Source organism: Scophthalmus maximus, chromosome 2 (assembly GCF_022379125.1).
Source record: "Scophthalmus maximus strain ysfricsl-2021 chromosome 2, ASM2237912v1, whole genome shotgun sequence".
Taxonomy (NCBI): Eukaryota; Metazoa; Chordata; class Actinopteri; order Pleuronectiformes; family Scophthalmidae; genus Scophthalmus; species Scophthalmus maximus.
Genome location: NC_061516.1, coordinates 24,009,470 through 24,025,239, shown reverse-complemented (window position 1 = coordinate 24,025,239; position 15,770 = coordinate 24,009,470). Strand labels below are relative to the sequence as shown.

At 47.2% G+C, this 15,770-nt stretch overlaps 1 protein-coding gene across 16 annotated transcripts in view; it reads left to right on the top strand.

Annotated features, from left to right (window-relative positions):
- Positions 1–237: 237 nt before the first annotated feature.
- Positions 238–15,770, top strand: part of ncam1a (neural cell adhesion molecule 1a) — a 224,924-nt gene continuing 209,391 nt past the window's right edge. For 4 of the 16 annotated variants that reach the window (XM_047329393.1, XM_047329389.1, XM_047329413.1 and 1 more), the window contains exon 1: positions 243–592. In XM_047329393.1, the coding sequence (XP_047185349.1) occupies positions 541–592 (52 nt within the window). In that variant the 5' untranslated portion in view covers positions 243–540. Of the gene's footprint in view, positions 593–15,770 lie in introns of all 16 variants that reach the window. The other 12 variants (XM_047329378.1, XM_035625761.2, XM_047329371.1 and 9 more) reach the window with 6 other exon arrangements.

Here is a 15,770-nt window from a genome sequence, read left to right as displayed (position 1 = left end):
AGCCACCGTTAGCTGGTTTTTGAAAGCCCAGTAATCCGAATTATAGAGCCCCTGGTGACCATCTGCTGTCTCCTCTCGCAGCCGTGCGCACTACTTTGTCCCTGCATCCATCCTCAGCCCGCCCCCTCCAGGCGCGCGTCTCTCTCTCTCTCTCTCTCTCTCTCTCTCTCTCTCTCCCTCTCCCTCTGTGTGTGTGTGTGTGTGTGTGTGTGGATATATATAAAAACCTACCGGGCGGAGTAATTCGCGTCGGTATCTATTGAGTGCATGCGTCCGCGCATGTGTGTGTGTGCGTAAGTGCGTAAGTGCGTGCCACGGCTGCTGCTGCTGCTTGTCACTCATTGTGCCGCGAACACGGGCAGCGACAAGGACCAGAAATTGAGTCCGGTTGCAGTTGTTATCCCTGGGAAAAGGCTGGTATCCGTTCCTGGCCCCCTCCACCTCCACCTCCACCACCTCCTCCTCCTCCTCCACCGACACCACCTCGCTGGTTCCAAGTGCGACTATTCTGCAAGGAGAGTAAATCCGTGACACATTACAATGCTCCAAATACGGGACATCATCTGGCGATTGCTTTTCATTGGCTGTGCAGGTAAGAAGCAGAGTTTTTTTTTAAGATATATATATATATTCTTTTTAATAATATTCACATGAGGGTATGCGGGGATTATGCAGAATGGGGAAAAAGACCCCGCAGGGCCGAGCCGGTGTTGATGTGGAGCAGCATCCTCCCGGTGCCACCGGCGGCATCCTCCGCGTCCCTGACTCCGGCCGGCGGCGCCAGCTCGGAGATTCTGCGCGGTTGTGTTTAAAAGTTTCTCCAGGGAGCGCGAGTGTTGTCTCCATCTCCACAGCTGAGAGGGAGATGTTCAACCATCCTTTTATTCAGCCCCCTCGTGAATAGGTCCGCACTTTCATACGAGGAGACGCTCGACCCGGTGCATTTTGGAATATCTCCGCGCAACGCGGAGCGGTGGGTTCGCCTGCTGCACTTTATCCCCCTTGAGCTTTTTTTTTTTTTTTTTACTCTGTAGGTTTTATTGGAGAAACATTAAAAAAAAATGTGGTGTTGTTGTTGCTGCTGCTCAGGCTTTTGGGCTCATTCGTAAAGGTTTTGCTCGGATGCTGGTGGAGATTTTGGAGGTGTGGATGCAGAGGAGGAGGAGGAGGAGGAGGAGGAGCAGGACGCTTTGTGGTCCCCGTCAGGCCAGCAGATGTTGCTTAAACTCTTCGTGTGAGCGAGCAGTGTTTGGAGTTTAAATAAATGGTCGAATCGTGGCAAAAGGGAACCGGGGTTTATAATCTGTTCCAAAAAAAAAAAACCAACAACCCAGAGGCAGAAAGTCGACCACTCTCTGCTGGGTCAGCTGTGACGCACCGGGGATGGAGCGAGCGAGCGACGCAGCGTTGGCCGCTCCTCTCTCGGGGATGCTTTGTTTCAGGCCACTAAAACGGGTTAAAGGACTCCAGATATGAACTGTTATTATTATGATTATGATTTCATACGCACGCGGTTGAACTCTTCACGTGGGAAGGTTTGGCCACGGTTAGGAATCTGGATTCTTGGCACAGAAAACAGTTTCATGCGCAAAAGTGTCAATGTGCGATTTGAGTTCATCGCTGAGGGTTAACGGCCTCCGACATTATTTTTTTTTAAAAAGTACGTTGTTGTTTTTTTCTTTTTCTGCTCTGGTTTGCAACTTCACATCGCAGTGCGTTTAAGGCGCAAAAAAAAAGAGAGAGAGAGAAAAATGAGGTTGACACATTGGCCCAGAGTGATTTGGTGGTAGTTTTTTAAATTGGTTGGTTGGGATGAGGTTCGTCCTCCATTGAGGGGGGAATGAATAGTCATTGAAGATATACAATAGGATCCAATCGCAGAGCTCCCATGGTCTTATGGGGCGGAAGGGGACCCATTCTACCCCCCCCCCCCCCCTCCTCCTCCTCTTGCGCCTCCCACAGCCTCCTCCCCCCTGCATCTGCCCCCTCTTTCTATAGACTGAGGGCTCCTGGGGGGGGGGGGTAGAGAACCCCCAGGGTTCCTCGGAGAGAGGAGGAGGAGTTTGATGTAAGAACAAATTAGTGGAGCACAAGGATGTTTTAACCTCTGGTGTCGATTCCGGCATTCTTCCTTCTTCTATTCTTTTTTTTTTTTTTTGCTGTTTCTTTATTCAGTTCCTCTTTTTGACTTCAGTCTAACTTTTGTCAAACCCATTTAGTCTCCTCCCATTGAGGTTTTAATTCTGCCAATGATATATCTCTGTCGCCAAAATCCTTTAAATGTTTAACTAAAACCTCACCGAGCCAAACTGGATATTTGAAACCGGACTTTTTGAAGAAAAAATAAACCTTATGATACCTTTGCTGATATTCATTATTTAACAGATATTCATAACAGCGTTCAGCACGCGCCCTTCTTGTCCTTGCACTCGTCAGCGCTCTCTTGTGGACAAACTATCACATCTATCTGTGCTAAAGATTCAAAATGGCTAATATTGTTGGCCTGGCGGTTGTGTAGCCATGATATTTGACTTTTCGCCGATTTGTTACTTGACAATATTTGTAGATTCCACTACACATGTTTGTTTCTTTCTATTTCTGCCGAATATGTCCGATCTTCGTTAAAATCTGCAGTATTTTCAGCGACCTTTACTCCGCAAAGACTGTCGCTGATGGTGGCGTAGAGGGCGTATGTTTTCTTTTTTGATGTTCTGTATGATTCATGATCACTTTCTCTGCAGGTCACCGCAGCCCGTGTGTGCGGGAAAGTGACCGCGACCAGCAGGGGGATAATTAGACGGTCGTGCCTTAGCTCTGCCCTGTTGCAATGGCGAAAGAGATCCAAAGGAATTGATCGCATTATACGATAAGCCCGGGGTTTATTAAAAGGGTAACGACAGTATCGCACAGTTTGAAGGCTGAGAAATGTAATTACGTCCATTGATTTCCAGTTCCTGTTCCAGATGGGTGATGATTCTATTTTTGAGGCCAGCAACAAACACGGGGAGCCACGACCACCTTCGAAGAAATGACTGAGTAATGGCGGGATTGAATATGATTTTCAGAAGTGGACACGGCAATGGGCCTAATGTGTCTTAGTCCGTCCGCAGACAGATGGATTGAGTCTGGTGTGTATCACCAGTTGTGACCTTGTGTCAATGGAGTGATCTACCATGTCCGTGGTCATTCATCCGCAGCATGAAAGAGCGTTTGATTTAGATTTCTGGCCCCTGAGTTGTTGATCTGCTGTCGCTATAGGTGCTTGGAGTTTGTTCCAGCCTTTTCTGTTTCATGTCCCGTATTGTCGGCTATGAAAAACCCCCCTACACAGAGTTTTCTTCCCAAAAAAAATTGAACCTAGCTTGACTTTGCAATTGCGTGTCATCTGGCAACTTGCTGTTTTGGCCAATCAAATAAAAGCAAGTGGACATGCCTGAAAGATTTAGACTTTGTAACTTAAACCAAGGCGATTCTGCGGCCGGAGGATAAAATCTTTATCATTGTGACAACTTTCCAGAGTTTTAAAATACTTCCTCATTGTATTTTTAAACTCCTACGCATTGACAGACTTTCAGGATCATGCAGCTATTACTCAAACTGGACTTCCCCAGTTGTATTTCTTCGTTTCATTACCTTGAAACAACAAGCCCCCACCACACGCAGCCCCCTCAGAAAGCCCAGTTCCTGCTGCACCTGCCTTTCCATTTCTACATTTTATGAAACTCACGACACATGAGTTCCAAAGGCAAATATGTCCACCAAGCAGTGAGGCAAAGAAAATAACTTATTTACCCACCCTCAAAAAATGCATTAACAATACCAACCAACAATTTAACAGGTAGGCCCATAAAAGAGGTCAACAAATTATAGCTTTGTTAAAGATACCGACTAGATTAACAAGATGATAACTGAACACACATACCGTCTCACATTTCCTCCTCCTCTTGTTGTTTTTTTGGCGGTTGGCAGGAAACAAATTGGTGCATTACCGCCACCAACTGGTTTGGAGTGTGGATCAGCGTCGCTATTATTTACTAAATTCAAAATAAGTAGATTGAAATACAAACAATAACGAAACTCATAGCTTCTCAATCACATTAGTTTGTCAAACATACAAAAAAAAATATGATTCGATAACAATCACTTGAGTAATTTTGTAGAATATCTTATTAGATTGGACATCTCGCAAAGCCTTAGGAGGGAATCTAAATATACTGGTTTGGCCAAACCAAATAATACACAAGGGGAAGACAAGATGGACGCCAACTACACCTTCTCACAAGGAAAAACTGACTAAACCCAACCCATTGGTTTAGCACATGGTTTACCCCCATATTAGCTGGTTCCAGCATTTAAGTGTCCTCAGCCCTCGGCCACGCCTTTCAAGGAACCAGGAAGAGACGTCCGCCATGCTCACGGTAACTCAGATAGAAAGAAACAAACGATTGATATAACAGACCAAGACAAATGTATATTTCAAAAAAGGTCAAATGTGTAATGTTTGTATTTGAGTTGTAATTGGGTTTGGTTGTCTGCAAATGAAAATAAAACTGCCAGGCAAAACTAAGGAGATGAGAAATGAATGAAAAAAAAACCAACCATGTGGGCAGCAAACTAGTCGGGTGAGTGTTTGAGCAGCGTCACCGTGTGTGGCCGTGGCCGTCGCGCAGAGTTCAGCAAATGCAAACACTGTGCAGCTCATTTTAACGGTCCCCCCGGATCCAAAACAATGTTTTGAGCGTCAAGCGTAGAGCAGAGCTCCAGAAAAAGAAGAAAAAGTTCAACTTCAGATTTCGAGGGGGAGAAAATACACAATTCCTAAATGGCAAACACATGGTGCCTTCGAGTGCTGTGGTGAGTTCAAAGCCACTATGAAAATAATACGGGCTATTTTTGACTTAGGGGAACTGGAAAAAGAAGCCAAACAAGGGCAAATTATAAGGCGTTCTGTAAGGCCGCTCTCTGAATAAAAACTGGGTTCTGGATCTGAAGAACTCTGCTCCGTAACTGGACCCGCGCTGCGTTCAGAGTGACATGTCCACGCTCTCCACCAATTTAATGCAGCCGATGTCGATCAAACTCTCATCAGCACAGGAGCCGCTCACATTACCGCTGCACCCCGTTGGATTCAGCTCTCATTCAGCGATGTACTTGCGCACCACTGCTACTTTATAGGTGTTATGAAAGCTTGAGGCTGCATTAGAAAATGACTCTTCATTGAACCGTGAGCGCAAATTTAGCTGATTTGCCGGATGCGAGTTCTACACTGCTGCTGAAGTTTGCATAGGCGTCTTTCATTACTCTTCCTACTTAGGATTCTTCTCACTCTCATTTCTGTGGATACTTGTGCATTGTAGTATAAGATTGTACATATTACCTTCGTTACCCATAAACCTAACTAAACATGTCCCTGACTTATCTCGACATCTGTATTCAAATAAACAAGTGTATTTCCCAAAATGATTAAACAGGAAAATGGGAGCAACGTGTAATTTATGAACATTGATATCACTGTAAGAGGAGCGAAATGACCTGACAGAGGTTTTCTGGAGAGCAATTTTCAAACCAGCCTTGAGATGCACTGAAACCCAACGTTTGGTACAACATGTACAGAACGCTAAGTTTTTTTTCATTTCCAAAATTTCCCATTCCGCCACCAAATCCCCCCCAAAGCGGCAGTTTATAAACTTTCTAGTTTAGAATGTTATAATCCCACAAATGTATGAGTTATACTTAAATTATAATAATGAACAGATGAACACGAAGAGATCATCATATCGCATTGTCGTTAGCGGCCGTGGATTAATGCGTCATGGAAAATGTCAGAGTGACATGAGCAATGGGATAGTGCGTGTTTCACGAGGAGAGCACATTTCAAGATGGTGGGTAGTGATTAAATATCTATATATTCATGTCATCTCACAGTGTTGCAGCTTCACACTGAATGTAACAGCGCCTCCAAACATCTGTGCTCCGACTAGCTGTTAAATGTTCTCCCCTGCTGACTGTTGGAGCAGGCCCGGTCCGTCTTTGCATAATAATCAGTCAATGAATAGGGACCATGAGTTATTTGCATTGTGTGAGCTCTGGGGGCGTCCTATAGAAAATTTAATGTAGATGAATAAAGGGGAGAAAAATGGATGGAGGCTTTAACCTCAGCCATCTGAATTAATTATTTTTTTCCTTCTGTATCAATACAGCATTACTAATGTAATAATATAATATATATTCTTTGTACCTAAAGGGCGCAATTGGTAAACTCACCCAGTTTTCCATGGCCTGCGGCGTCGTGTTCTTTTAGGCACGAGAGACAATTAAAGCGAAACCGAAAGTGGTTTCATTTTCCAAGTTCCATGTGAAGAACTGCAGAAAAACTTTTCCACCCAAGTTCCACCCGGTGCAGATAAACAGCTTTAATTAGCAGCTCTTGGGGTCGGAGCACGAGCTCGTGCACAGTAAATCATTATCCTGCAGTAAAGAAGATGCTGTTTTTCGGACTAATTACAACTTTTATTTGGCTACGTTTAAATAGAGAAGAAAAAATGTTTACGGTTACGCTATCCAGTTTAAGTGATGTGCCGTGATGAGAAGGAGTGTGACTGAGTATTAAAGCCTGATGGACCCGGACACTTTACGTTAAGGGGTAAAATAGCATTTGTGCGAGTGCTTCTTATTCAAAGGCCTCTGGAGAGATGTTTGCTGCGAGACACGCCATCCTCAGTCCTTCAGCCCAGTCGCGCCGGGCTCCTCTACGTTTAGGGCGCCGATCCGCTTCTGCTTCAGCATCCGCATTCCCTGCGTTCTTCATTTTTCCCTTCCCTTTTCTTCCCGAGCTCCGTTTGAGCGAGGCTGCCAGGTCTGCCGAGTTTGCCCAAGGTGACGGCGGACGACATCGGTGCGTAACAGAACCCCGGGCACGTTGTCCCCCCGTCCTCCACGCGCTGATTGTATACGTAATAGATACTGTGTGTACTGACCCTTCACTTTTTCTTTATTGCCAGCATGGGGGCCCCGTAGTTATTTATAGTCTGTCACTGTTTTTAACTTCCACCAGGGGCCTGGAACCGGTGAACAGATGGTACTCCCGCCTTTTGAAAACCAGGCATTTCTGAGTTGTCCTGTGTTAATACTTTACCTCATTGAATGGGCCCCCGGGCTAGATTGTCAAAGGACATAGTTCCGACTTCATCAGCTTTGCCGTCACTACTGGAGACTTAAGAAAATGGATTTCCTTTTTAACATTTTTTTTTATTATTATCGCCACATAAAAGTCGTCTCGCATGTTTTATCTCATCAACCCTGTTCCTGACGCCGGCGCTCGTCTATGATGCATTTTCGCTATCGCCAATCCAGAAGGGAGATCTCTCTCTGTGTGCGCGAGGGGCGGAATGAGCTATGTCTCACAGCACTGCGCAGGACACACACACACACACACACACACACAAATCGCGGCGGCTCCATCCAGCACGTTTCACCACGGTGTGTCATCAGATGTTAAATGAGTCATATGTTGCGGTAACGTTCATGATGACCCTTCTGGGTCATATTCTTACCCTTCCGTTCGCGCACGGTGCGTCACGTTAAATAGCGCTGCCGCAATGAATTGTGGGGCGTCTGTTGCTCTATGCCAAAGGAGATTGGATAGGAAACATTGAAGCACCTTTCCTGTGCATTTAGAGAATCCAAAGAGTTCTTCATGGGTAAGGGTGGCTGCCGATCGAATACTTCCTGGTCACTTCAAGATTTAAGAAACTTCCTAGGTAAAATTTGACAATACGACCTCACCCCTGATATCACTGTTAAAATAAGATGATTTTTTTGCGGGGGGGGGGTTGCTTAGCTCAGCGTCGGCGGATGCGACTCGCGGTCATATCGCCGCTCTCCGCGTGGCGTTTGATACGAGACGAGATGATCGTACTGTGAGTCGCCGTCGGTCCAACGCAGGAAGCCGGGGTCACTGGAAAGACGTGGCCTCGCCGTCCACCTTCGGCGCGCGTCGTCCGTTGCGACGCCTCGCTCGGGTGCAACGGGAGTGTCGGGAGTCGGATTGTGTTTCGTGGTTGGAGCGGCGAGGTGAAAGGAGTGTGAGACGGCCTCCGTCGCACTGTGCTCCAGGGTCTTCTCTGCAGCTTCGCCACACACCGGCTGGATTTATCAGGGAGCACACCTGGGGTCTGCGGGGATCATCTTTCCCCCCCCACGCGCAATTTCACTTTGATTGCATCTCGGCTTTTGAAATGTTCTTTCCTCCCGCTGAATGTTCTCCCCGTCTCGTCCCGAGCAGCGCGTCAACCTGTGGTTTTCGGTATAAAGATGCACCTTGCTTGGACCCACGCAGGCTTGTCTGCACCATGATCGGTGATTCGCATGAATCTATATCTTTAGCGGCGGCAGGTGGGTGTGGCCGCGTCAGGCACCGGAGAGTCTGCACCTCGGTCACAGGCAGTAAAGACTCGTGCAGCCATGACTCACAATTCACGCAAACCTTCCCCCCGTTTATCGAAACTAGCTCAAACTGGATTCCTCCATCAGCTCAGCCGGGCTTCCGGTATCAAATAATCAACCCGGGGCAATAAAAACGCGTTAATCCTTTTCAGAAAAAAAGGACAATAACGGTGAGAGCGTTTTGTATCCTGTCGCCATGTTTCTATCTCTAATTCCTTCGTTCGCTGCTATTTGTGTTAATAACTTTGGGGCATGGAGGAAAATGTTAAAAAACATCACGGCAACACATACGCCAGTAGATAAAGGGAGTCAAAGCAGAGATAAGTTATGTGGATTCACAAATACAAAGCAATATAGACTGAAATCGGAACGCATCTTCCCTCCTTGTGGAAATAACTTGAGTTCTTTAGATGCCAGTTTTTAACTTGAATTGTTTTTGTTGTTGTTGTTGTTTTTTTAATCTCTCATGCCAGACAACTGTATATGCCAGTTCCTTGGTGCTCCCTCTATCGATTGACTCCTCCGGACATTAAGTCCTTTGTCTTTCATTTCCGCTCGCGTTAGATGGATGTGGGTCAAAGAGAAGCCAATGAATTAATAAAGTGCACTCCAGAACCCCACAGGCGACGGTGCCGAGTACACGCAGCGTTCATATTCAGCCCGCGCGAGCTCAAACGGTTCCGACCCCGGAACCGACGGAAACACTCAATATGTCCAACATATCATGTATCTTTTCGCGAAAAAATTGGCATCACTGAATCCTAAGGGAATGGAAAACTCTTCCGTGCGAGCGTTAAAGTGACATGGTTGCACGTGTCTACACTGAGTTGCACCCAGTTTCACCTGACGCGATTTCAATGCTGCAGCTCAAAAGGCCAACCAGAGGATTAAGTCTGGCCTCAGCGATTAACATATTCATTTGATGCACATTATTAGCGCAGAGAAAACCCCCCCCAAAAAAACCCAGGGTTTAAAAAAATGTTTTTCCTTAAAATCAGAAAAGCTGTCCTCCCTCTCCACGTCGGATGAGAGGCAAAGCCGTGGCCCATTTGACCGTGTGCCTCAGCGTCTCTTAATCCCAGCGAGTGACTCAGCGTCATGATGTAATGCTCAGCAAGGGTGGTTAGCTCATCCCGGGCGCCCCGCGATTGGCCGAGAGTCCGCAGGTGCCGAGACACCTCAGCCTTCGTGCGAAGAAAAAAAAAAAGAAAAAAAAAAGGTGGGTGGGGGGGAGTGAGAAACGAGCCCGTCCTCTGGGAGACGGGAAAACAAAGCAAGAGGTGCAGCACGTGCAGGACTTGTTTCATCAGTGAGCACATTGGAAATAATGAAGGAGTTCACAATTCTTGTGGGGTTGGGGGGGGGGGGTGTTGTGTTTTTAAATGGCTGTTTGCAGAAATGGCAGGCTCAAAAAACGATCTTATTATTACACTGGTGGAAGAAAAATACGAGTTTGTTTGTGTTTCCAGGTGATCGTCCCGCGATGGGGCGAGTTATTCATTTCTGAAGAGGAAAAAAAAATGACTTTTTACTATAGCGAAATATTTAAAACCCATGCACTTGGTTGTCTGGTTGCACCGAGACGCGTTCAAAGAATGAAAAGGCTGCAGCCTCAGCAATTACAACACAGAAGTGTGTGTGTGTGTGTGTGTGTGTGTGTGTGTGTGTGTGTGTGTGTGTGTGTGTGTGTGTGTGTGTGTGTGTGTGTGTGTGTGTGTGTGTGTGTGTGTGTGTGTGTGTGTGTGTGTGTGTGTGTGTGTGTGTGTGTGTGTGTGTGTGTGTGTGTGTGTGTGTGTGTGCGTGCACGGCAACACACTGAACTCAGCTCTCCTCCGTGTGTGTTGCTCGGCTGACGTACTGCCTTGGAAACCGGATGAAACGCAGACGCACAATCCAGGAGCCGCTGATTTGACAGCAGACGCAGCGAGACTCTGCGGATCGTTTGATCAAACCGATGTGCCGTGTATCATCTAATCAACCGGCAAAGGCCGAGATAAACGCTGTGTCTGTGCTGCAGTGGTTGGGAGCAGGTGGTTGCAGGGTGACATCAGGTAGGTGCAGAGCGGCCGTAGCCGTCGTTGCCACAACAGAAACAAAGCGAGTGTGGTTGGGATCATGAATTGCCGGTTATCAATCCTCAATGCTGGTTTGAGTTCACAGCGTCGCAGGTGTGACGTCTCATCACTCATCAGTTACACTTATTTTAACCAACAATATTTAAGTATGACAGAGAAAACACTGGTATCGACTGGTTTTGTTATTGGCATCTATGAAAACCGTTATTTCGCTGCATAAACAATGCAACAAAAATGTGTGTTTGTCAAATGTAAATGAATGTATCGGTTTCATAACATTTCAGTTTTTTAAAAATTCATTCTTATTTATAATTCATTTTAGGGTTAAACTGTTAAAGTATTATGCCTCAATTACATCTCTTTGTCATACGGTTATGGTAACGACATTGTCAATTTATTCTTTTTTACATACCGAAATATTGGTATCCAAATTTTTTTTTCTTCCCCATGTTTTATCATGAATACAAGCTAAACTATCTATTGACTCACTGTGTCCCCAAAACTGTGGTTATTATTCCCATGCCTGTATTTTCCTCCGTATGACCCAACACAACCCCCCCCCCCCCCCCCCCCCTTTCTTCCATTAAGTGTTTATGGTCGTGGGCTGCAGTGTTTGATGAGATCAGGAAGGGGTCTGTAATTTATTAGGCTTTCACACTAACAGCATTGTCAAAGAGCCGCTCCTGGAAGAAAAGGCCCCGGGAGTGAGTCACTGAAGAGGCGGCGGAGGAGGAGGCAGACAAAGATAGAGGGGGAGGAGGAGGGGGAGGGGGGGCACGATGCAAAGTGTCGTCAAGGAGGAGCCTCTGGGTTGGCGGGGCACTGCAACCTCTGGATTTCACCTCTGTAAGACGCGGGCGACATGCTGTTTTTTAGATCTCCATTCTTTGATTGTTCAGAGTCACCTCCTCACTATTCAGTTTTCCTGCCACATTGAAGATGATGGACATATTTTTTTTTATTGCAGATCCGCTTCATCATTTATTGCTTCGTCGTCTCTCTCTCTTACCATCCGCTCCTGCTGCCGAAATTAAAACGAATTCACGCGAGTTTGAATGAAACCCCGCAGATGTGGTGTAAAGGCGCCGGTTTTGCCCCCCCCCCCCCTCACATAATCATGTCTGCAATGAAGAGGCTCTGATGCTACATTCTGGTAAACTTGCCGCTGTTTGAAAGGAGCCCATTCCTGCCGCGTGTATCGTGGCCTGATTATGTCTCCGGAATGAATAGCCGCGCTCCCCTGACTGACAGCTGTCTCCTTTTCATCTGCGAGGCTTTTTATACACAACGCGCTGCTCCGCTGCTTTGATGAGTGACCGTGACTGCAAAAGTTCTGCAACGGCGTAATTATTTCTGCACTTCTGACACTTCAGATATTATGCCTGCACATGAAAATGGATACCCAAAGCCTTTTTCTTTTCTTTTTTCTTTCTGTCCGCCCTGGTCAGAGGACAGAATTTGTTCTGTTGATGATAACATTTTTCTTGGCCACTCCTGTGTCGGCACGGTTGCTTCGCAGTTCCTCCTCATGACATTTTTTTGGGCAGCTCGCGATGTTTGTGCCGCACGACTTACTGTAAATGCTCAGAATTTCAAACGTAAATCCTGGGCTTATGAATTTTGTTTTTTTGCTTGAAGATACGGCACATCGGCAGCCCAGTACTTGTGTTTGTTTTTTGGTTCGAAAAGCACATTATTGGCTTATCAATAACCTCCCCGACGGAGCTGTCTGAAGTCCTCTAAATTTTTAATCCAATGGCAGCAGCATCTACCTTCGCCAGCCGCTGCCAAAGAACAGGGGCGGAGTGCAGAAGCATAACATTCCCGTCACGGCCGGAATGAGGGAGACAAGCCAAGGAATCCTTAACAAAAAGGTGATTTTTTTTCATGTTTTCACACTTCAGCGGCCCGATCGATGCAATTTACAACTGCAGGGTCAAAAATCTCCGCTCAAGTATTCGCTGCATCCGTACGTTTCTACTTCGGCCGAGGTCTTGCACGCCGCTGCTGTTCATCCGCTGCGGCAGATCGGGAGGTAAATGTCGAACGGAGACCAATGCTCCATCGGAAAAACACCAGAAGGAAAGGATATGTTTACATGGCGGGAAAACAAAGGGAGCGTGTCGCGCCGCATGTGACTGGTGCCGGCTCGCGGTGCGGGGCGGCCAGATGGACCGAGCTCAGAGAACCATGCGGCATGAGGCGGTCGACCCTGGAGTCTGTGAAGCCCAAAGGCTCCAGCTCAAAGACTGGCAATGTGCTCGGCACGCCTCGGTGGCTCCCTCACCTCAGCGACGCCGCTCGGAGTCTGTGCAGCGCCGACGACGGGCTCCATTCAATATGTGGGCCCCGAGTGGGAGCACGATATGTTAGATTCATGCATTGAGAATCCAAGAAAAACCCCCTGTTGCCATCGAACATTCAAGATATTGATAATCTGGAACAATTGAATCGAATGGATTTGAAATCAAAGTGTCGATACTCCAACCTGGGATTCTTACGTTGTAAGTGTAACGTCCCGTGACGCGTTTACACACTCCTTCATAATATGCAGTGTTTCCCTGCACCATTGAATTGGGAGGGGGCGAAATGTCAAATTGAATTTGTTTTGTATTTAATTTTTTGGGAATTTTACGTATAATGTCAAGCAGAAGTCATTTCAGGTCACTTCCCTTATACACCTTATTCCTCATTCCTGTATGAAAGTTTGATAGAAATACAGATAGATAGTTACCTAATTTATCCCAAGCTGGGGAATTCCGGGATGAAACTGAACGTGATTTGTGAACCCTAACCCCCCCCCCCCCCCCCCCCCCCAACCCAAACCAGTAAACCAAGGGGAAACACTTGGATCTAATAAATCTGCTTTAACCGTCTGTGCTCCAGTGTTTGCATCATTTTCCACTCCACTGAAATACACAGCTTCTCCTCTTTGAACAGGCCACCATTGCCGGTGTGCGTTCAGCTCGTGCGTTCGCTGTTTTGTTGTTGTTGTTGTTGTTGTTGTTGAATTTTTGCCACAGCACCGCTTGCTGTCCGTGGAATAACGATGATTCATCTCACAGCCGTTGCTGTCATTATTCAGCATCGCCGGGACCAGTGAGCCGTAGGTAGATCACTTATAAGCGTCCGACCCGACGTCGGCCATGAAAGAGCGACTCTAAATGCCACATCACGCTCCCCATTTTCCACTGTGCCTCGGCGAAAAAAATCCTTTTTTTCCTCTCTCCCCGTACCCGAAGGAGGCCTACTCTGTTGTGGCCCCGCGACCACAGCGAAAGCCCGCGGTTGTTTTCTCGACTGCGCCTCATTCAGCTCCGCGGCCGGGGCCAAGTGGAGCGCTTGGTTTTGCCACCCTGCGCCGTTGAAAACCTCCCGGGACTTTGGTCGCCTCCCACTTCCTTGGACGCGACCCCGAAGAAAGGGGAAGGGTTGGGGGGGGGGGGGTCTTCATTAATCACCGTGTCAGATTTTTTTTCTTCTTCTCGCCGAAGTGACTCAGCCCCCTCCCCGTCGGGGGGGGGGAGGTGAAAGCGGGCAGCGATAATTTCCATGGGAAGCGGAGTACAGAAAAATTAGGGGAACAATGAAAAGGAGGAAATTGCGGAGAGAGACAAACGAGCCCGTTGAGATCGGCCCGGCTGTTGGTCGTCAGACGTGTGATGAGGCCGGCTCTGGCGACGGTTTTAGCTGACATGGCCGGCTTCCCAAGGACAGAGCCGCTTCACCCAGGCATTTGCTCATTAGAGAGCACATCTCGTATTGTTCGTGGACTCTAATGAGCCCCGCCGCAACCACGGGGTGGAAACGCACAGAGATGTGAAAGTGGGGACGGGGAACAGAATCCCGCCTCCGCTGCCTCCGCGCGGATGCGTCTCGTCGGAGCAGCGCTCCCTCCGTACGCATTCGAGGATTTGAGGTCGCCGCCTCTCTCCTCCTTGCGCCCCTCGTTTTTACCTGTGTCTCTCTTTCTCATTACCGCTATTGCAGAGCACAATCTCAGGGCACCATTTTGCCGAGGACATTGAGAAGCTTAATTAGTTCATTCACGGATATGGCTCCTCTTACGAGCCCAATGGTTTGAGTGCCTCCGGAGGGCCCTAAATGCCAAGTCCCTCTTGTAGAAAAGGCCTCAAAACTGTGCAGAATATAAAATACCTGTCAGGGTAATAAGGGAGAACCCCGGCAGCCCCTTCCGCATTCATTTATAACATTTTGCGCCCTGCCTCGAAGGACTCGGAGTGGCATTCTGGTGGGGTTCAGAAGAAGAAGATGGGGAATAGTGGGATTGGGGAAATGCCCCCGCGGTCCAATCTGTTTCTTGTCGTCCGCTCTTTGATTTGCTCTGTGCTCAACAAGGCTAAATTGCGTGAAGGGAGAAACTTTGGATTGGAAAAAAAAGGAGAAGAAAGCGAGCCTCAATGCTACAGCAGAACTAGTTTGAAAATCTGAAAATAGTATTATAGAAAAAAAAAAATACTGTCTAGACCTGTTCAATTTAAAAGTGCCCAACAATAACTTCTGTTATGATTCGGTGCGAATGTGAATAAATATTGCCGATATTGTTTTATTCTTCTTTAATTCAAAAATGTAAAAAAAAGAAAGAAAGAAAAGTAAAATGGATGATAGCAGCCGTCAAGCTCTAAAGCAATATTAAAAAAAAAATTGAGGTTCTGACAGGATAAATGAAAAGGCAATTTTGATAAACAGTCTGCGGATGCATTAGCCCAGAGAGCTTGTTGGCCGCTTCTCGCTCAGACTTTCACACTAAATGAAGTGCGACCGGTGACGCGATTCCAAAAAATCACCGCGCTCACAACTCGATATGCATTGAGTGAACAGAGGTGCGGCACCAGAAACCTCGATACAAGCGGTCGGGCCTTTCCCTTCTTTTTATTATTTTTTTTTAAGAAAAGCTGCAATTACGCAATTCTTTGCATCCCATTGTCACAATGTCACTGACATCTGAACCCATTAGGGAGATGGGCCCCACGGAAGGGATGCATGGGAGGGGGAGCGGTATAGAAAGAGAGAGAGAGAGAGAGCGCGCCGGCTGAAATGGGAAAATCAAATTTGGAGGCTCGGCGCTGTTTGCAGTGCTTCCTGTAACACTATCCTGTTTGTGGAATGGGGGGTATTCCTGAAATGGCATTCGGTTTCTGGGCAACAGGGCGGCAGCTGTGCATATCTCCGTGTCCGGGGGGGGGGGGGGTTGCAGCGCGATGAAGGCCCATTGATGCAGCTGTGTTT